Consider the following 16,493-nt stretch of genomic DNA (forward strand, 5'->3'; position numbering starts at 1 on the left):
TAATTTTCTTGAAGAGATCTCTAGTCTTTCCCATTCTATTGTTTTCCTCTATTTCTTTGCACTGATCACTGAGGAAGGCTTTCTTATCTTTCCTTGCTATTCTTGGAACTCTGCATTCAAATGGGTATACCTTTCCTTTTCTCCTTTGCTTTTCCCCTGGAGTAGGAAACGACAACCCACTCCATTATTCTTGCCTGGAAAATTCCAAGGACATAAGAGCCTGGTGGGCTACAGTCCATGGGGTCACCAGGAGTTGGACATGACTGAGTGACCAAGCACATATACAAGATGCTCAGCTAAAAATGACATTTTCTAGCATCTTATGCAGCTACTTGTGAACAAGTTTTGGTTAACCAAATGTATTCAGAAGTATTGCCTGGGATTTAGGGGACAGGAGCATCAGATCTCCTTTCCAGTTGCTTGGAGTAGAATGAGAACTATAAGTCCAGCAGTCACCTTGGAACATGAGGCAACCCTGAAGATGGAAGTTAGGTTCTCAAATAAAATACATAGAAGGTGCCTTATTCCCTGTAAGATCATGGAGCCACCACATGAGCCCTTGGCTGCTCACCACAAGACTTTTAATGTGTAAGAGAAAAACTTGTACCTTGTTAATCACTATTATTTGATGGTTTAATTACATGCAGATGAAATTAAGCCTAACTTACAGGGACAGATTCACTAGTTCACATAGGTTAACAAATTAATTTAAGCAATGTTTTAAAGACAAACTTCAGGCAATCCTCAATTTATTATTGGGTAACCCATACCCTAGCTTGAGTGGCACCCATTTCTAGGCTGGAGAAAAACTTTTTCTCTTTCTTTCCTGTTCAGGACTCTGTTCTGGAGCTCTGAGATTGCAGGTAGACTCCAGATAAATGCAGTGTTATAAAAGTAATGCATTATGGCAGTGAAATAGTGATAAAATAATAATGTGAGAGTAGAATTTTGTAATTTTTCTAAGTAATTTAAATATTAATTTTTGTATTTAATAATTTAGGGCTTCCCTGATAGCTCAGTTGGTAAAGAATCTGCCTGCAATGCAGGAGACCCTGGTTTGACTCCTGGGTTGGGAAGATCTGCTGGAGAAAGGATAGGAAACCCACTCCAGTATTCTTGGGCTTCCCTTGTGGCTCAGCTGGTAAAGAATCTGCCTGCAATGCAAGAGGCTAGGGTTCAATCCCTGGGTTGGTAAGATCCCCTAGATAAGGGAATTTAATAATTTGAATACCAATCTTACAATGAGCATAGGAAAGAAAATCATAAACATCCTTGTTAACAATTATAAGATTACCTATAGAAAAGTAATGTCAACCATAAAAAAATAGATCAAGTTGTTGCATCTGTGTGTGTGCTCAGTCGCCTCCAACTCTGCAACCCCATGGACTTTAGCCCACCAGGCACACCAGGCTCCTCTGTCCATAGAATTTTCCAGGGAAGAATACTAGAGCAGTATTTGCCATTGCTTATTCCAAGGGATCTTCCCAGCCCAAGGATTGAACCAACATCACTTGGGTCTCCTGCATTGGCAGGCGGATTCTTTACCATTGCGGCATCTGGAAAGCCCAAGTTGTTGCCTCAGAGCAAAGAAATCAGGTTGAGTAATACTGCCACCTAGAGTTAAGATTCAAAACTACCATTTCTTATCTCTGCATGCTTGGACTGGAGCCTTCTAGGATCCTCTGTCCATGGATTCTCCAGCCAAGAATACTGAAGTGGGTTGCCATGCCCTCCTCCAGGGGACCTTTCCTACCCAGGGGTCAAACCCGCAACTCTTACGTCTCCTTCATTGGCTTGGGGGTTCTTTACCACTAGCACCACCTGCTTATCTCTAAGGACCCTGAAAGGTTGGGGTTTGAGCAGGTGGTTTCTTCTCCCACTGACTAGTTAGTACTATCTATCCTAATTGTCTTGCCCATTTATGAAGAGTCACTAGATGACATTTTCCAGGGAGCATCCTGGGGGTATCTGGGGTAGCAGCTGGGCTGTGATCATAAATCAAGCTAAATGATACATGGAGTGCCGTATACTTCCTGTTATTCCTGTCTAAGGGCTGTCCTGCTGAGGAGCATGGAGATGGGCTTTGAACTCAGAAGCGTGAGGATTAGGCAGAAGTAGGTCTTGGAAGAGGATGACAGGGGAAAGCAACGGAAGTGCAAAATGCCTCCCTCTTCTCAAATGTCCTTCCAGCTGATCCTCAAGGACTAACCTCAGGCCCATTTCCCCTCCTTCTGCCTGGTTTATTCTGCTTTCCTCAACCTCATGTGGTCCATGATGACCTTTTGTAAGCTCTTCTTCTCTCTTATCCCCTTTCTAACCTCCTTCTCATCTCACCTTGGTCAGCGCTGTGTGGTGGAAAGACAGTAGAGAAGAAGGCATGGTTTGAGTCTGGTCCCCCATTTATCTTACTATTTATCTCAAGCAAGTCACTTATAATTTCCTGAGACTCCAGTTAATCATATCTGTATGGGGTACAGTGGGATTCACTGGTGGCTCAGATGGTAAAGAGTCTGCCTGCAATGCAGGAAAGCTGAGTTCGATCCCTGGGTCCCGAAGATCCCCTGGGGAAGGAAATGGCAATCCACTTCACTATTCTTGCCTGGAAAATCCTATGGATGGAGGAACCTGGCAGGCTACAGCCCATAGGGTTGCAATGAGTTGGACACGACTGAGCGACGTCACTCACTCACTTACTCACTCGGGGGTACAGTACATGGATATTACAGGATGGATACCAAACTCAAATGGGGAAATATATTGTGAGAGAAACTGACATGTGGTGAGTAGTTAAGAAATTGTATTTTCTTTCCCTTTTCTCATCCTCTTGTCCTCCATAAATCACTGTCAGGAAAAATTAGTAAAAAAGAAAAAGAGGCTGTTGGTATAAGGTATTAGGTATACATTACCTTCAAAGTGTGATTTTAAAGATACAATGACAATCAGTGTCTATTACTTTTCTGTTTTTTTAACCTGTTTGTTCTCTGAGAAAGGGAAGTTCATCAGATATGGTCATAAAGTGGAAGGGAAAACCATGGGCTATTCCACTTACTGATCTGTAGTTTGTGACCAATCACTTTGACCTCTCTGAGCCTAAACTCTTCACCTGTGAAGCAGGGACAGTGTTCCCTCTCATGCCTGCTTACTCAGTGCTTATGAAGACACAGCAGGGAAAATAGCTGGAGGGATTTTGTGAAGTCTAAAGTAAACACTAATGTAAATAGTAAATGATAATGTAAACAGTAATTATTATATTTTGTTTCCTCTTTGTTATACCCATAGTGGACATTCAGTAACTATTAGAAAAATATTAACCATGAATTTTACCTAATTAATTCACCTAGTAGTCATTGAAAACTTATTAAGTGCCTTTCTTTGGGATTGGAATGAAAACTGACCTTTTCCTGTCCTGTGGCCACTGCCGAGTTTTCCAAATTTGCTGGAATATTGAGTGCAGCACTTTCACAGCATCATCTTTTAGGATTTGAAATAGCTCAACTGGAATTCCATCACTTCCACTAGCTTTGTTCGTAGTGATGCTTCCTAAGGCCCACTTGACTGCCCACCAAAGCCAAATGAAAAATATGGAGACAGAGTTTGGAGGAGATAGAAAGGTGGTTTTAATTCTCAGCTGACAGATGGGGACACAGTAGGCTCATGCCTCAAGAACTCTGCCCCCCACCCTCTTTGAGGTGTCTAGTGGCTTATGTAAGTTGAAGGCTCACAGTCAGGAGTCAGTGATGAGGAACAAAAGTGTTAGGATCTTGATTTCTTCCTCTTTCTTTGCTTCAAAGACAGTCATAGGTTGACATCAGTAACCCAGTAATTGAGTCTGGCAGTTCAGTGGTTCTGTGGTCTTCTTTTTCATGTGTAACTACAAGGGGAAGGGTAGTGTAAGGGTAAACACCAAACAGAGAATATATTTAGCATAGAGTCAAAGGCGTCACAAAAGTGTGATGTGTAGCTCCTGCAGAGTTAGGGGGCAGGAAAGCAAACTTAGTTACAGATATGCAGAGTTAGGAGCAGTTAAAGTAAAAGAACTAGGGATGTTCAGGCCTGCTCACTATTCTCTTTACCATTTTCGTTCATCTTTGTTCTCAGGAAAGGGAAAGGAAAAAAGTCATTCCTCTTTTTTTCCCTTTTCACTGAGACAGTATCATGTTGGGGAGTGCGCGTGTACTGAGGTCATCATTTGTGGTAGGAGCCTAGGAGGGAGTAACTGATGTTGTGGAGTCCAAGAAGTACTTTACAGAGATGAGGCATTTAAGACATACATATTTTCATAAACAGAAATAGAGAAAAGAAAACTCGTCTTCTCAGAATGAACAAAGACATGGATTTGGAAAAATCTGGGAGAAAGAGGCAAGTTGTTTGTTGAAACAGCAGACTGAAAGAGTGTATATGTGTGTGTGTGTGTACACACAAGTGAGAGAGAGAACGAGATACACCTTTAACTGTTGATAGAATGCACCTGGAAATGTCCGTTACAAGCAGATCTTGGAGGGCCTTAATTATACACAAAGAATTTTGTGTCACTGGTGGTTCGGATGGTAAAGAATCCGCTTGCAGCGAGGGAGACCTGGGTTCAATCCCTGGGTCGGGAAGATCCCCTGGAGGAGGGCATGGCAACCCACTCCAGTATTCTTGCTTGGAGAATCCCCATGGACAGAGAAGCCTGGAGGGCTACAGTCCATGGGGTCGCAAAGAGTCTGACACAACCATTAAAACAGTTAAATGGCATGATCAGAGCTGTGTTTTTTGCATGTAACTCTTAGGAAAACATAATGTGAGATATTATCACAAAATATGCAAAATAACTGAACTAGAGTAGGATGCTGGAGATACAAAGTGTATAGAAAATGAGATGTTGCTAATATGAGCCTACATCCTTCAGCAACTATTAATTAGGGGCGGAGTTTGCAATGAAGAAAGAATATACTATGAATTGAAATTACCTAGATGGAAGGATTGTGAGGATGTGCCATCAGCCCAAAGATAGCCCAAAGATCAGGGACTCAAAAGTGTAAAAATTAATAAATAGAAACCTCAATTAAATGACTTGGGACACCAGAAGTGGGAGCTCTCAGGCTCTAGACCATAGCAGAGCCCAGCAGGAAGAAAAAGGACTCAGCCAATGAAAAGCCATGGGCTCTTAGCTTACTATAGTCCTCCCAACTTCCTTTTCCCCTCCATGGAACTGTTCTTCGCTTGCCATGGGGGTATTTGCACATGGTGTACCATGATTGCAGACTCTGAATTGCAATTCTTCACTGATTCCAAACAAACCCACCTTTGCTGGAGAAATATATGGCAGTTGATTTGTTAAAGGCCAACAAGTATGTTGTTATGGGCTTCCCTCGTAGCTAAGTTGGTAAGGAATCTGCCTGCAATGCAGGAGACCCAGGTTTGATCCCTGGGTCGGGAAGATCCCCTGGAGAAGGAAATGGCAACCCACTCCAGTATTCTTGCCTGGAGAATCCCATGGACAGAGGAGCCTGGCAGGCTACAGTCTATGGGGTAGCAAGAGTTGGACACGACTTAGCGTCTAAACCAGCAAACCAGCAACAAGTATGTTATAGTAGAAATTAAATAGGCTTTCTAGTCAAATTGGCTAATGTTAAAATCCTGCTATTTACATGCATGTTATCAACAAACAAGTTACCAAAACTCTCTGAGACTTGATTCCTTACCTAAAAAATGGGAATAATACTACTACTTAGTTTACATGATTGATGTAGAGAATCCCTGTTGCTTAATCTCCTTGGCATCCATCCTCTACTTCTTCCAGCAACACACCCAGCTTTCATTTTGGAATCCACCTACTCTTCACTCTCAGATTGTGAGCATGCATGAGCTTCCAACAGGCAGATCTCATTGACTCAGGGATGGACACGCGATCCAAATCTGTCCATTGAGAGTATTATGGCTAAGCTCAGAGGCTTTTGTTTGTGAGCAGATTCTCCACAGGCTGTGAAGCTGAGAGTTGGATACAAAGTTTCAGTTCAGTTCAGTTGCTCAGTCCTGTTCCACTCTTGGTGACCCTGTGAATTGCAGCTCGCCAGGCCTGCCTGTCCATCACCAACTCCCGGAGTTCACTCAAACTCATGTCCATCGCGTTGGTGATGCCATCCAGCCATCTCATCCTCTGTCATCCCCTTCTCCTCCTGCCCCCAATCCCTCCCAGCATCAGAGTCTTTTCCAATGAGTCAACTCTTCGTGTAAGGTGGCCAAAGTACCGGAGTTTCAGCTTTAGCATCATTCCTTCCAAAGAACACCCAGGACTGATCTCCTTTAGAATGGACTGGTTGGATCTCCTTGCAGTCCAAGGGACTCTAGAGCTGCTATAATTCTCTTGCCACCTCAGAGGAGGTTCTGGAACTGTGCACTACAGTGCTTGGGGCCCAAAGATGAAGCCTTCATAGCAAGAGATACAGAGAAATGGAATCACTTGAACATTGTATGAGCCCTTGTTGACAGTACTTCCCCAAATCAACTAGGCTGATGGACTTTTCAATTATGTGAACTTCAGAAGAGGCTAAGTTATGTTCTCTGTGCAATAATAAACACCACCACCACCACCCCCCCACGCCAAAAAAAAAAAAAAAAAAAACCTTAGGGGTTTACAACAACAAAGATTTATTTCTCTCTTATGCTCCATAGAATGGCTGCAACTCTGCGAGATTATTTTTGGTCTGGGTCTCAGGATGATGGAGGAATTTCTATTTGGAGAAAATCACCAGTTGCTGTAATAGAGGGAAAAGAGAGTAGGGAAAATAAGTACTGGCTTTTAAACCATCTGCCTGGCATATGCTTCCTGCTTACGTGTCATTGGCCAGAACAAATTCACATACTCAAGCTTGATGCCATAGTGTGCAGAGGGACAGTAAATGTTTTTGAATAACAATGCAATTTACCAGTAAATTTCCTTTTTGCTTAAGCAAGCTTAGGTCATATTTTCTGTCACTTGCAGCCAGAAGAACCTTAACTGAGAAAAGCTGGTGAAAGAGTTAAATTAGATATTTTATTTAAAGTAGTTAACACATGGTAAACATTCAGTAAATAGGTGCTAAATACTATTTTCAAGTGCATGAACACAGACTAATTGAGAATTATATCTTTCTCAAATGTTCTCAATTTCTTTACTTGATTCACTATCTCACTAACATTTATTGAGCTCTTTTTAAGTGACACACACTGTGCTAGGTAGTAGGGACATAAAATGATACACTTACAGTTTAGTTCTCCAGTAGACTGCTTTAAAAAAAAAAAAAGAAACAATATGAGGACTTGGTGTCTTATGCCTGAGGAAAGTGATAAACATTTAGGAAATTACTATTCCGAGAAAGGTTATATATGGCATGCAATAGAATGGAACCAAAAGTATGAAATCACCACTTATCAATCCATTTGTCTAATATGTACTTATTAGCCTCTAATACGAGCTAGACATTATTGAGGTAGAAAAACAAATAACATTTATTGTCATCTTTAGAGAACTTAAAATGTAGTAGTAAAGAGAGGTGAGCTGAGAGTATAAAATGGATGCTGTCATAAAATAAAATAATGCAGATGATGGCTAATGCTGATGGTCACCAATGACTTCCATTTTGCCAAATCTAAAGATCAACACTTAACCTTGCTCAAAAAGCAACTGACTGAGTTAATCATTCCTTGATTCTTCACTTGCTTGTGCACACTCCCCTTCCTGGTTTTCCTCCCAGGATCAGTCCTCTGTTCCATGCTTAACACACTTTTCTCCAGGTGATCTCATTCAGTCTTCTTGCTTTAACTATCATTTGTACACTGATGACTCCCAGTTTTATGACCACCTCAACTTCTCTCCACAACTCTAGAATGACTGATTTTATTGCCTCCTTGTATAACAAGCATCTCACAGTTATTACCAGATGGGACTCCTGATCCATCAGTCCCAAACTGATGCCTTTCTCGATATTCCCACCCGAGTAAAGCGTACCGCCTTTCACCTCAGTCGCTCAGGCCAACGTTCATGTAATCCTAATCCCTTTTCTTCTTTCCTCTCACTTCCAATTCATCAGCTGCTCTGTAGATGCTGGCTTTTAAACCATTTTGAATATGATCATGTCTTCTTTTTCCCCCTCTTGGATGTCACCTTAGTCTTGGACTCAGCATCACCCTACTATCATGCACTCTGACAGTAGTAGCCTTCCCTAGCTGGTTTTTCTGTTTCCATTTCTGTTCTATTATTTTCTACATGGTAGCCAGAATAATTCTCTTGATACTAAAGTCAGATCATATAATTTCTCTGTTCAGAAGCCTCCAGATGCTCCACTTCACCCTCCACCCTTAGACATAAGCATGACTCATTCCCTCATTTCCCAGATCCCCTTGATTCTGCTCAAATGTCACTTCATCAGAGAGGTCTTCCCTGATATCTTATTTTAAAAAATGGTAGTGCCGTCTGTCCTCACCCTCTATTCCTGTTTTATTTTTCATGTTGCCATTTGACATTATACAAAATATTTATCTGTTTATAAACAAAAGAATGTAAGCACCATGAGGATTTGCATTTGCAGTGCCAAAAACAGTTTCGATGATAACTTTTATAAGTACTCTAGACATTACTTTAACACGCTGTATTATCTGTTACGTTATCCTAACACATTAAATTTGCTGTACTGAGTTGGACTATAGAGAAAGCTGAGCACCGAAGAATTGATGCTTTTGAACTGTGGTGTTGGAGAAGACTCTTGAGAGTCCCTTGGACTGCAAGGAGATCCAACCAGTTCATCCTAAAGATCAGTCCTGAATGTTCATCAGCAGGACTGATGAAGCTGAAACTCCAATACTTTGGCCACCTGATGCGAAGAGCTGACTCATTTGAAAAGACCCTGATGCTGGGAAAGATTGAGGGCAGGAGGAGAAGGGGACGACAGAGGATGAGATGGTTGGATGGCATCAATGACTCAATGGACATGGGTTTGGGTGGACTCCGGGAGTTGGTGATGGACAGGGAGGCCTGGCGTGCTGCAGTTCATGGGGTGCAAAGAGTCGGACACGACTGAGCGACTGAACTGAACTGAACTGTCTACATTTCATAGACGTGATAGCTGAGACACAGATTAGTTAAGTAACTTGCCCAGAGTCACACAGCATTTAAGTGGTTTAAAGTGAAAGTGAAAGTGAAGTCGCTCAGTCGTGTCCGACTCTTTGCGACCCCATGGACTGTAGCCCACCAGGGTCCTCCGTCCATGGTATTCTCCAGGTAAGAATACTGGAGTGGGTTACCATTTCCTTCTCCATTAAGTGGGTTAGCTAGGATGCAAATTTAGGCTTCATTCATCTGCTCCTCTGAGCTTGGGGCTCAAGTTTAATTCTTGAAAGCCATTCGCCAGAGGCGAGGAAGAGGTCAGGTCAGTGCTGGCGGGAGGAAGGGAAAGTGGGAGGAGGGAGACTGTTGGGGAACGGAGGAAGAGGGAGGGGCCGAAGGGAGATGCCAGCGAAGGCGCGGCTCACGCAGCCTCCGGTTTTCTGAGTAACAGCGCGCACTCGTCACTAGCCTTAGGGTGCTGGGCTAGCAGAGCTCACAGATTCGGGCAGGCGGCCGGAGCGCGGGAAGGCGATGTACTTCTGCTGGCGCGCTGGCGGCCCAAGGCCGCTGCGGGAGCGCCAGGTGTGTGCTGGCGGCAACACGCTACTGCAGGCGGCCAGTGGGGAGCATCACTCGCTACTGCTGCTGAGCGACGGCACGGTCCAGTCGTGCGGGGACAACAGCCGAGGCCAGCTGGGCCGGAAAGGCACGCCGCGCGGGGAGCAGCCAGGTGAGCTCCTGGACTCAGATGCGGGGCAAGGGATCAGACGGGTGGCGGTGCTGGAGCCGTGGGTCTGCTGGACCACAGGCGACAGGAGAACAGGGTTCCGCGCTGCCGGAGCGCAGGTCCATCAGTTTCGTTTCCTCCTCGCGCCTCAGGTTTGTTTCGGTTTCCAGTAGGTTTATCTTCGAAAGGAAACTGAGAGCATAACTAAACTGGACCGCGTTCCTCTGAACAGACATGCCTTTTGAGACCAGTCCTTACCTATGCGAACCTATCTGGAACAGAGTGACCTTCCAAACGTAGTTTGTAGTTTGAACACTGTAACTCCTTCGGAAATACCCTTAAAATAATGTATGCTAGCATTTTGCTAGTATTGATTATTGTAGAAACACAGGAAAAGAAATCGCTTATTAGTCTAACACCCAAAGACAACTTACATTTTGATGCATTTCTTTTTTGCCTTATTTTCCTATTACATATTTAATCTTTATAAAATTATGTCTTTATAAGCTTTGTATATGCAGATTTATATTACTTTGTAAGTTGTGTTCTTCATCAAGCATAATATCACAAACGTTGCCCTTTTATTATAGTATATAATATTATATTATAATCTATACTATATTATAGTCTATTTAAAAACAGATTTTGAATTGTTGCATAGTGTTCTAGGCTCTGACAGTATAACTATTCTTCTTTTAGGGGAATTTGTTTTTTTTCTCATCAGGGGCTTTTGTAAATAATACTATGATTGACATTATTGTAAGTAATGTCACATTTCTGATTATTTACTTAAATTCCAAAAATTATGTCTGGGGGGGGGAAACTTTTCCTCTACCCTTAGTTCTACCCTTAGTTCTGTCCTGAGGACCTGTGAACTAAATTGATAAAGGCAGATTAAGGAGGGAAAAAACCTTACAGTTTTAATATGTGCACAGGAGTTCACAGAAAAGAAGGGGTTAGACTTAGGAGCTTATGTGCCATTTAACAAAGAGTAGAGGGTTTGGGTTTTGAGGAATGATCAATTGTGGAGAAATGATTTTGAAATATATGGGGGAAACTAATGAAATTTAAGGGTTATTTTACTTAAGGCTGTTTATGCAATCTTATCTCAGTACCAACTCTGGTGATGAGTCACATTTCCTGGTATGAAAGGGGGAGGCGGGTACACCTTCAGAAGAGAATGCCACATTTGTGTTTTTAAGTTGATAGGGAAAGGCAGAGAACTCTTCCTGCATCTGTTGATTCTCAGTTGCCTCCAGCTCAAAATTATCCTTATGCCAAAGTGGCATGCTTTGGGGTGGTATATCCTGATTCCCTTAAAGTGGAAGTAAGGGACAATGTGATCCTTAAAGCCAAATTCTTCTCCAGCAATGAGGTACCAGGTTCTATTCTATGAGTGTATGCATCTTTGGAATTTTTTTTTTTCCTTGTTGCACAGTTTGAAAAGTAAATCACTGAAAAGAATAAGATCACAAGACTAAAAAAGAAAACTTAAATATTAACAAAAAGTTGACTGGTAATGATGTGCTTAACTCCAAGCCTCTAATAATTCAGAGACAAACACTTTGGGAAAACAGTTTAGATTGTCCTGTAGGGAAAAATGCTCAGAGTTTCAACTGTGGGCGTATTTGACCCATCCAGAGGCATATTAAGTAATTCGCCCAGAGTTTCATTGGGAAGGCATCTGGCATCTGCCTCTCATACTCAGGCAGGCTCCCTGCCCATCTCTTCCTGAGCAGAGGATTCACTGTTCTCACTGTTGAAGGCTGGGAAGTCAGAGGAATGGAGTAGGGGTGAGCCCATCCTTTCTCTGGCTCCCTTTATCTAGCTGAGCTTTTTACTCCACCATCACAAGGAAGTGTTAGGCCAAGCATCAAGTCCTTACAGGTTCCATTCCTCCACATGCCCATCCTTTTAAATAGTAGCGATATTCCATAAAGATGTGCCACACGATGAGCCTATTTTCTTCTCTCCTTTAAAGTGGACTTTAGGCCTTGACTTAAAAATCACTGGAAGAGATGAGACACCCCAGTGACTCTTCCTTTTGAAGAAAAGTACTTTCTTAAACTTGGTATTAAATTAGCAATCTTGGTGTGGGTTGTTTTGTTTTTGTCCCTAAAGAACGAATTCCGGCATTGGAAACTCTGCACGTGGCTCTGGTGAGCTGTGGAAAGGAGCACTCCCTGGCTGTCTGTCACAAAGGAAGGGTCTTCGCGTGGGGAGCTGCTTCTGAAGGACAGCTGGGAATTGGAGAATTTAAGGAAACAACTTTTATACCTAAGTACGTATTTTAGTTCATTCATTTAGTGTTTTTGAGTTTCATGTGCCAGGCACCATGCAAGATTGCCAGGGTCCAAAGATGACTATAACAAACACACTACTTAACCTGAAGGGTTACAGTGTTGTGAGGGAAGGAGGCAGGGAAAATAACATAGAACACCAATTACTACTTAATTAGGATCTGTGAAAGAGAAGGGCCACATGATGTGAGAACCTGTGACGCTTTGATCTTAATCTTATGTACGGGAATGACACTTGGACCTCCAGAGTTAGTATAAAGATTATTTTAAAGGGAAAATATTTGAGCTCCAGAAGATTCACAGAGATAACTTATCTGACTAAAACAGGGCCTCCTGAAAATACATAAGCTGCCATTAACCCTCCTTTGAGGGAGTTTCCTATGAATTCAGCTGTCTTAAAAATAAAATGCCCAATTTGCATCAAAAAACCCAATAGAACCTTTCATACTCTACCACTGAAGCCCTAAAAAAAAAAGACCCTTTTGCTAAGTTAATATATTTAAACCTCTACTCAGGTTATTGTACAAATTTTCCATTACTTGGGAGCTTCTATCTGCACATATAAACTTTTTTGTCTTTTTTTCCCTGTTAATCTATGGCAGTTAATTTGCAGGTTCCCCAAGCAGAGAACACAAGTTGAAAGAGGAAAGGTGTTACTCCCAACATAATCTTTTGGCTTGCCATAAGCCCTTGGATCCTAATATTTTACTTAGTAAAATTGGGGGAAAATCATATCCTCACACACAGCTTCCTAGGCCAAATAATATGATAAGCAGTCTGAACTGTGTGTTCATGAATTACATACACTGAGAAATTTCAAAAACATGTTTTTTAATGCTAGGAAGTTACCTCTTGTTACCTTCTCTGGTCATTAAATTGTATAAGAGATGGCTGTGGCTCGGAGGAATGAAGCATTGAACTTGTAAAGAAAAGCCCAAGGTTTGAATCTGTTCTGTAGCTTGATACCAGTTGACCTCTTTGAGTTCTCCTAGGTTCAACCGTATAAAATGGCTAATCAGTTCAGTTCAGTTCAGTCGCTCAGTCGTGTCCAACTCTTTGCGACCCCATGAATCGCAGCACGCCAGACCTCCCTGTCCATCACCAACTCCCGGAGTTCACTCACACTCAAGTCCATCGAGTCAGTGATGCCATCCAGCCATCTCACCCTCTGTCGTCCCCTTCTCCTCCTGCCCCCAATCCCTCCCAGCATCAGAGTCTTTTCCAATGAGTCAACTCTTCGCATGAGGTGGCCAAAGTACTGGAGTTTCAGCTTTAGCATCAGTCCTTCCAATGAACACCCAGGACTGGTCTCCTTCAGAATGGACTGGTTGGATCTCCTAGCAGTCCAAGGGACTTGCAAGAGTATGTTCTAATCTACAAAAACAGCAATTTAAGAAGAATCAACCTAGTAGTATCTTTATCTCACAGGGCTTAAGGTAGGTGGTGTAGGTGACAGTGCTCCATAAATTCTAAAACCCTACACTATATGTGCATAAAGAAATTTATTTTTCTTTTAGGTTGGTAAGTATAGTATAAAGTTTAGAACTTTATACAATACATTAAAAGCCCAATAAAAATCACTTTTGCCTTATATATTATTTTGGATTCTGCCCTGTATTTTTATACATGTTGATGTCATGCTGAAAACAGTTTGAGGGCTTTGGGATAAATGTGTTACAGAAATGTAAGAAAGTAATTTAAAATATCTGTAGTCCACTTGGTGACCCAATCTGAAGAAGGATTAATAGATTTTGTACCATTATTATTATAGGAAGATAAAAACTCTGGCTGGTATCAAAATTATACAAGTTGCCTGTGGACACTACCACTCCGTGGCATTATCAGAAGGTAAAAAAGTCTTCTTGGATCTTGTAAGTGTCATCAGGAAGTAATTTTTTGAATACAAATAATACCTGTTGAGTTTTAATGCATTGGGGTTCATTTTAATGCATTTAAAGTTAAAAAGAAAACTTAGATATAATAACTTGTAGAAATCTGAAATGTGTTAGCATTTCTCTGGGTACATAATTTAGCATTAGAAGAGCTTGATTTTTTACCTCTTGTAAATGATCTATCTCTAGTCAAATTCAACATAAAATGTTGCTTACCCCCACCCCCACCAGTCATTCCACAAGTATTTATTGAGTGCCTACAGTATATCCAACAAAGAGGATATAGCAGTGAATAAACCTAAGACTGCTTTCATGAAGCTTGTATTCTGGGGAGATGTAGCGGAAGTGAGCCTTAAACACAGGGACGAATAATTGTGTGGTATAATAGGGATAAGGATGTGAAGAGAAGTGAGACGGGGAAAGGGGACAGAGAGCGAAGGGGTAGGTGGAGGGAAGGGGTCTTTCTACTTTATAAAGGAGATCAGGGAACCTATCCTCATAAGGTGAGACGTGAACAAAGACCAAAAGGAGAGGAGAGAGAGAGATGATGCTAAGGCCATGGAATGATGCAGATGCAAGACCATGCCCAGCAGGGTGCTCAGGAGCAGCAGAGGCTCTGGAGAGGAAGAGAAGGGAGCCAGGGGAGATGCAGTCTGAGAAGTAGCTGTGGGGGCTTATGAACCATGGTAAGAACTGGCCTTTTATTGAGTGAGAAAGCAAGCTCTTGAAGGGTTTTATCAGACATGTTTTTAAAAGCGCACTCTGGCTGCTCATGACAGCAGAAACTGCTGGGGGCAAGGATACGATGTGGGAGTGCAGTGAGATGCTGTTGCCATTTTCCAGGAGAAAAGTGACATTGACTTGGCAGGTAAGGGGGTAACAGTGAAGTGGTGAGAAGCAGTTGGATCCTCAATAGATTTTGAAGCAGAGACTTCAGTATTTGCTGGGTTGAAGGCTGTAAAAAAAGAGAGAGGAGTCAAGGATGACTCCAGGATTTTTAACTGGAGCAGATGAAAGATCATGGGTATTCTTAAGTGGGAGGGAAAAGAAGAGTGGATGTTGTTGGAAGAGATTTTTAAATGTGACCTTGGCCATTCACTTTGCCTTTAGTAAAGGTGCTTTAACCTCCTTTACTCCTGTTTTATTCTCTAAAGATTTTTAGAATTAAGGTGGTAGTTTCTCCTTGAATTTGGTATTACACTTTATTAAACATTCAGAATGTTTGCACTTCTGAATTTCTCCTCTTTGCTTTTGCAGATGGCCAAGTGTTTTCATGGGGGACGAACAGCCATGGACAGCTGGGCCTGGGGAAGGAATTCCCCTCCCAAGCCAGCCCACAGAGGGTGAGGTCCCTGGAGGGGATCCCGCTGGCACAGGTGGCTGCAGGAGGGCACCACAGCTTTGCCCTGTCACTCTCTGGGACTTCATTTGGCTGGGGAAGCAACAATGCAGGGCAGCTGGCCCTCAGTGGGAATAACGCCCCAGGTAATGGGTTAGGCTTATAGTAAGTCCTTCTTTCTTTCTACTTGGAAGACCAGCTCTGCAAAAGGCACTCTTAAAGGTTAAAACAGTGGTTCCCAAACTTTGGGACACATTAGAATCACTTAGGGAGCTCTATTAACTTTTTTTTTTTGATTCCTGCTATAACAAATCACCACAAATCTAGTGGCTTCAAACAACATAGATGTATTATCTCATGGTTCTGATGCAGGTCTCACGGGGCTAAAATGAAAGTGTCAACAGGGGCTTCCTGGAGGAAGACAGACCATTTTCTTGCCTTTTCCAGCTTCTACTGGCACCTACACTCTTGACTTATAGCCCCCTTTCTTCTTCAAAGCCAGCAATGGCTGGTGAAGCCTTCTTCAAGTCATATTACTCTGACATTGACTTTTCTGACCCCCTCCTCCTCAGTTAAAGGACCCTTGTAACTGCATTGGGCACAGCTAGATAATCCAAGCTGCTGCTGCTGGTGCTGCTAAGTCTCTTCAGTTGTGTCCAACTCTGTGCGACCCCATAGACGGCAGCCCACCAGGCTTCGCCGTCCTTGGGATTCTCCAGGCAAGAACACTGGAGTGGGTTGCCATTTCCTTCTCCAATGCATGAAAGTGAAAAGTGAAAGTGAAGTTGCTCAGTCGTGTCTGACTCTTAGCGACCCCATGGACTGCAGCCTACCAGGCTCCTCGGTCCATGGGATTTTCCAGGCAAGAGTACTGGAGTGGAGTACCATTGCCTTCTCCAATCCAAGCTAACCTTCCTATTTTAAGGTCAACTGATTAACAAAACCTTAAATTCACGTGCTTTCGTAACTCCTCTTTGCCATGTCCTCTAACATATTCACCTCTGTGTGCTCAGTCATGTTCAACTCTTTTTGTGACCCCATGGACTGTAGCCCACCAGGCTCCTCTGTCCGTGGGATTATCCTAGCATGAATACTGGAGTGGACTGCTGTTTCCTCCTCCACAGGATCTTCCTGACACAGGGATCAAACCTGAGTCTCCTGTGTCTCC

General features: G+C 42.6%; 1 protein-coding gene and 1 long non-coding RNA gene across 6 annotated transcripts in view; one reads left to right on the top strand and one right to left on the bottom strand.

The window, feature by feature from the left end:
* Positions 1 to 6,616: 6,616 nt before the first annotated feature.
* Positions 6,617 to 7,011, bottom strand: LOC147370944 (uncharacterized). Its single transcript, XR_015165656.1, has 2 exons — positions 6,912 to 7,011; positions 6,617 to 6,740 (listed from the first exon to the last, which is right to left on the bottom strand). It is a non-coding gene; the product is annotated as an uncharacterized LOC147370944 (long non-coding RNA).
* A 2,414-nt stretch (positions 7,012 to 9,425) lies between these two features.
* Positions 9,426 to 16,493, top strand: part of HERC6 (HECT and RLD domain containing E3 ubiquitin protein ligase family member 6) — a 57,586-nt gene continuing 50,518 nt past the window's right edge. For 4 of the 5 annotated variants that reach the window (XM_086406471.1, XM_086406473.1, XM_086406472.1 and 1 more), the window contains exons 1-4: positions 9,426 to 9,797; positions 11,916 to 12,075; positions 13,866 to 13,942; positions 15,244 to 15,471. In XM_086406471.1, the coding sequence (XP_086262597.1) occupies positions 9,599 to 9,797; positions 11,916 to 12,075; positions 13,866 to 13,942; positions 15,244 to 15,471 (664 nt within the window). In that variant the 5' untranslated portion in view covers positions 9,426 to 9,598. Of the gene's footprint in view, positions 9,798 to 11,915; positions 12,076 to 13,865; positions 13,966 to 15,243; positions 15,472 to 16,493 lie in introns of all 5 variants that reach the window. The other variant, XM_086406475.1, reaches the window with a different exon arrangement.

Source organism: Bos grunniens, chromosome 6 (genome assembly GCF_055505025.1).
Source record: "Bos grunniens cultivar Pamir isolate PY7600 chromosome 6, Bosgru_T2T1.0, whole genome shotgun sequence".
In the NCBI taxonomy this organism is placed as follows: Eukaryota; Metazoa; Chordata; class Mammalia; order Artiodactyla; family Bovidae; genus Bos; species Bos grunniens.